The following is a 6,000-nucleotide window of genomic DNA, read 5'->3' on the forward strand; positions in this document are numbered from 1 at the left end:
CTCTGGAGTATAATACAGGATAAGTAATGTAATGTATGTACACAGTGACTGCACCAGCAGAATAGTGAGCGCAGCTCTGGAGTATAATACAGGATAAGTAATGTAATGTATGTACACAGTGACTGTACCAGCAGAATAGTGAGTGCAGCTCTGGAGTATAATACAGGATAAGTAATGTAATGTATGTACACAGTGACTGCACCAGCAGAATAGTGAGCGCAGCTCTGGAGTATAATACAGGATAAGTAATGTAATGTATGTACACAGTGACTGTACCAGCAGAATAGTGAGCGCAGCTCTGGAGTATAATACAGGATAAGTAATGTAATGTATGTACACAGTGACTGCACCAGCAGAATAGTGAGTGCAGCTCTGGAGTATAATACAGGATAAGTAATGTAATGTATGTACACAGTGACTGCACCCGCAGAATAGTGAGCGCAGCTCTGGAGTATAATACAGGATAAGTAATGTAATGTATGTACACAGTGACTGTACCAGCAGAATAGTGAGCGCAGCTCTGGAGTATAATACAGGATAAGTAATGTAATGTATGTACACAGTGACTGCACCAGCAGAATAGTGAGTGCAGCTCTGGAGTATAATACAGGATAAGTAATGTATTGTATGTACACGGTGACTGCACCAGCAGAATAGTGAGTGCAGCTCTGGAGTATAATACAGGATAAGTAATGTAATGTATGTACACGGTGACTGCACCAGCAGAATAGTGAGCGCAGCTCTGGAGTATAATACAGGATAAGTAATGTATTGTATGTACACAGTGACTGCACCAGCAGAATAGTGAGCGCAGCTCTGGAGTATAATACAGGATAAGTAATGTAATGTATGTACACAGTGACTGCACCAGCAGAATAGTGAGCGCAGCTCTGGAGTATAATACAGGATAAGTAATGTATTGTATGTACACAGTGACTGCACCAGCAGAATAGTGAGCGCAGCTCTGGAGTATAATACAGGATAAGTAATGTATTGTATGTACACAGTGACTGCACCAGCAGAATAGTGAGTGCAGCTCTGGAGTATAATACAGGATAAGTAATGTAATGTATGTACACAGTGACTGCACCAGCAGAATAGTGAGTGCAGCTCTGGAGTATAATACAGGATAAGTAATGTATTGTATGTACACAGTGACTGCACCAGCAGAATAGTGAGTGCAGCTCTGGAGTATAATACAGGATAAGTAATGTATTGTATGTACACAGTGACTGCACCAGCAGAATAGTGAGTGCAGCTCTGGAGTATAATACAGGATAAGTAATGTAATGTATGTACACAGTGACTGCACCAGCAGAATAGTGAGTGCAGCTCTGGAGTATAATACAGGATAAGTAATGTATTGTATGTACACAGTGACTGCACCAGCAGAATAGTGAGCGCAGCTCTGGAGTATAATACAGGATAAGTAATGTAATGTATGTACACAGTGACTGCACCAGCAGAATAGTGAGCGCAGCTCTGGAGTATAATACAGGATAAGTAATGTAATGTATGTACACAGTGACTGCACCAGCAGAATAGTGAGCGCAGCTCTGGAGTATAATACAGGATAAGTAATGTATTGTATGTACACAGTGACTGCACCAGCAGAATAGTGAGTGCAGCTCTGGAGTATAATACAGGATAAGTAATGTATTGTATGTACACAGTGACTGCACCAGCAGAATAGTGAGTGCAGCTCTGGAGTATAATACAGGATAAGTAATGTAATGTATGTACACAGTGACTGCACCAGCAGAATAGTGAGCGCAGCTCTGGAGTATAATACAGGATAAGTAATGTAATGTATGTACACAGTGACTGTACCAGCAGAATAGTGAGCGCAGCTCTGGAGTATAATACAGGATAAGTAATGTAATGTATGTACACAGTGACTGTACCAGCAGAATAGTGAGCGCAGCTCTGGAGTATAATACAGGATAAGTAATGTAATGTATGTATACAGTGACTGCACCAGCAGAATAGTGAGCGCAGCTCTGGAGTATAATACAGAATAAGTAATGTAATGTATGTACACAGTGACTGCACCAGCAGAATAGTGAGCGCAGCTCTGGAGTATAATACAGGATAAGTAATGTAATGTATATACACAGTGACTGTACCAGCAGAATAGTGAGCGCAGCTCTGGAGTATAATACAGGATAAGTAATGTAATGTATGTACATAGTGACTGTACCAGCAGAATAGTGAGTGCAGCTCTGGAGTATAATACAGGATGTAACTCAGGATCAGTACAGGATAAGTAATATAATATATATATACAGAATGACATGACTTTGAATGTATATAATATTAATATAAATGATATTCATAGCGTATGTTACATGGACTCTGGTACAATTCTGTCACACAATGATAATAAACTATTCAATGGACTCTCCTATTAAGGATAATAAGCAGAGACTCCGGCCTGGGAAGTGTTGCCTTATTTGGCCCATTATTAGATACAGATAAGCTGTGCTGTTCTAAATAAAGTGCACAGGATCGGAGCGACCAATACAGTCTATGACCAGAGATGTTTTATTTGTTTGTATTTTTAATATCTGAATGTTTTATGCTATTTGTATGATTGCTGAGCAGAGAATTACCTTAAAGAGGACCTTTCACCATATCCGGGCACAGGCAGTTCTATATACTGCCAGAAAGCTGACAGTGCGCTGAATTCAGCGCACTGTCGGCTTTCCCGATCCGTGCCCGGTGTAAAGCGCTATCGGTCCCGGTACCGTAGCGCTTTACAGTCAGAAGGGCGTTTCTGACCATTAGCCAGAGACGTCCTTCTGCCTCGCGGCGCCAATCGCGCTGTGCTGTGGAGCGGGGAGGAACGCCCCCTCCCTCTCCTGATAATACTCGTCTACGGACGAGCTGTGTGAGCAGAGGGAGGGGGCGTTCCTCCCGGCTCCACAGCACAGCGCGATTGGCGCCGCGAGGCAGAAGGACGTCTCTGGCTAATGGTCAGAAACGCCCTTCTGACCATAGAAGAGCTACGGTACCGGGCCGTAAGCTCTTCACACCGGGCACAGATCGGGAAAGCCGACAGTGCGCTGAATTCAGCGCACTGTCAGCTTTCTGGCAGTATATAGAACTGCATGTGCCCAGATATGGTGAAAGGTCCTCTTTAAAGCTCTTTTTTTCTATGCACAAATCGATTCGCTCTTTGTGGTTTGTTTTCTATCTACATAATTCATTTCCTGCTTATTTTGTGTGTATAGAATTAGTTTTGTGTTACAAAATCTACTTTTGAGTACAAAATGTCACTTTGTTGCACAACATAAAATTTTTGAGTCGCCAAGAATTTATTTTGTCAGACAGAATTAATGTTCCTGAATCAGAAAATAAATTTTGTGCGCGCAAAATTAGATTTTGTAACAAAGAGTAGCAACTAGGAATCAACAAAGCAATGGCTGAGGTTCTTTTTGGTTCAAAATGTTATTTTGTTGCACAGAATTGTATTTTGTCAGACATAATGCGATTTGTAATGCGAAACAGTTTGTGGGAGATTTCGGGAGACTCGCATTGGTAACCCCAGTCCTCACAACCCCATTGCCGGCGGAGGGGCGCCCCATAGATAGGACAAGGCGTACACCTAAATGTGGCAGTCCCTTCCCCCGTGCCTGTGCCTGGAGAGAAAGCTACGAGCTAGCGGAGATTTCCGGCCTCATTTACACCAGATTTCATTGTGGGAGTTTTTTTGTGTCTACAGAATTTATTTTGTGACCTTGTTGCACATTTTGTGATTCTGACATGTTCTTGCTGGATTCCATGTTTAGAGCATTGAGATTTTGTACGGACTTATATACTCTATATACACTTATTGTGTTGGTACCCTATAGTAGGATGAGGCCTAAGGTGAGGCGTTTACCAGAGTGCACTGGTGTCATACATGGCTGTATACAGTCTTAGGACACTATTTGTACAAAAAGTGTCGCCCCCTTCAGGGTTATTGTGGCAAATGGAACAAACTAAGAACCAAATACACAGGTCGGTCACTTTTTTTTGGGATGAGACAAATATGTGGCACAAACCCTAAAAATAAATACCAGTATATATCGCATGTACCAGTCTATACTGTATATATCCATCAGCACTGGAAGGAATAGAATACCGCCATGTATTTGTATACGGAATCCAATATTATGCAGATGTGGCAGCGGTGAGTCTGTCAGATGTAGCAGAGCTGAGTTTGTCCCGTTATCTTAAAACAGGGAATAATTACGATACTCGATGACAGATTCTGTGCTGCTAAATCCGTGGATTGCACGTCATTGCGATATATCCCTGAAGACATGCGTATAATCCAGGCCGATCACACGGCAGCTGGACAGATGTGGCATACTGCACCCACACACAGCAGCCTAATGCTGAGTGTGCCAGGCGGCCGTGTACAGTCTATGTGTATGCAGGGTGTGGATGGCGCTGTATACTAGCAGATACATATAGTGCACACAGACCTGTCAGCAGGAGGGGGCCACATCTCACAGCCATGAGGGTCATCCCCAGCGCCGTCTGCATCTTCACTCTCCCTGACTGTGTTTGTGGAAGGCAACAGCAGCCTCTCCTCCCCTCCTCTTCCTCTCCCTCCCTCCATCTCTTTCCCTCCTTCCTCTACCTCCCTACACGTTCCCTCTCTTTCTCCTATGTAATTGCCATTGACAATATTCTCTCTCAGCCTCTGCAGATTCCTGGGGCTCGAGGAACAGCATGGACGAAACAGCAGAAATGACGGAAATGTCTGCAGACGCTTTGTTATACTGATGTGTAATGGAAGTAGCTCATAGAAGAGGAGAGGGAGCTGCGAGGGCTCCGACTACAGGGGAGGGAAAACGGGAGGGGGAAGGGCCGGGTCACGCTGAATTATTTCACATCAGTTTTTTTATATTCTTAAGAAATTATATGCAAAATGATATATTCCATCAGTGTCAAGAAAATACAATGAATGCAATGTAAATTCTGTCTTATTCCATTAGGACACATGCAAAGTAGTGGTGCACCAGAAATACATAGAGACCCCCAAAACTAATACAACCCCCATACCCACAAACTAATACAGACCCCAGACCAGACCCCTAAACTAATACAGACCCCAGACCAGACCCCTAAACTAATACAGACCCCAGACCAGACCCCTAAACTAATACAGACCCCAGACCAGACCTCTAAACTAATACAGACCCCAGACCAGACCTCTAAACTAATACAGACCCCAGACCAGACCCCTAAACTAATGCAGACCCCAGACCAGACCCCTAAACTAATACAGACCCCAGACCAGACCCCTAAACTAATACAGACCCCAGACCAGACCCCTAAACTAATACAGACCCCAGACCAGACCCCTAAACTAATACAGACCCCAGACCAGACCCCTAAACTAATACAGACCCCAGACCAGACCCCTAAACTAATACAGACCCCAGACCAGACCCCTAAACTAATACAGACCCCAGACCAGACCCCTAAACTAATACTGACCCCAGACCAGACCCCTAAACGAATACAGACCCCAGACCAGACCCCTAAACTAATACAGACCCCATACCAGACCCCTAAACTAATACAGACCCCAGACCAGACCCCTAAACTAATACAGACCCCAGACCAGACCCCTAAACTAATACAGACCCCAGACCAGACCTCTAAACTAATACAGACCCCAGACCAGACCTCTAAACTAATACAGACCCCAGACCAGACCCCTAAACTAATGCAGACCCCAGACCAGACCCCTAAACTAATACAGACCCCAGACCAGACCCCTAAACTAATACAGACCCCAGACCAGACCCCTAAACTAATACAGACCCCAGACCAGACCCCTAAACTAATACAGACCCCAGACCAGACCCCTAAACTAATACAGACCCCAGACCAGACCCCTAAACTAATACAGACCCCAGACCAGACCCCTAAACTAATACAGACCCCAGACCAGACCCCTAAACTAATACTGACCCCAGACCAGACCCCTAAACTAATACA

General features: G+C 44.1%; 1 protein-coding gene across 3 annotated transcripts in view; it reads right to left on the reverse strand.

The window, feature by feature from the left end:
• Window positions 1-4,568, reverse strand: part of SGCE (sarcoglycan epsilon) — a 49,437-nt gene extending 44,869 nt beyond the window's left edge. For all 3 annotated transcript variants that reach the window (XM_075271796.1, XM_075271797.1, XM_075271795.1), the window contains exon 1: window positions 4,473-4,568. In XM_075271796.1, coding sequence (XP_075127897.1) covers window positions 4,473-4,533 — 61 coding nt within the window. In that variant the 5' untranslated portion in view covers window positions 4,534-4,568. The remainder of the gene's footprint in view (window positions 1-4,472) is intronic.
• Window positions 4,569-6,000: the final 1,432 nt, after the last annotated feature.

This window comes from Leptodactylus fuscus, chromosome 4, assembly GCF_031893055.1.
Source record: "Leptodactylus fuscus isolate aLepFus1 chromosome 4, aLepFus1.hap2, whole genome shotgun sequence".
NCBI lineage: Eukaryota > Metazoa > Chordata > Amphibia > Anura > Leptodactylidae > Leptodactylus > Leptodactylus fuscus.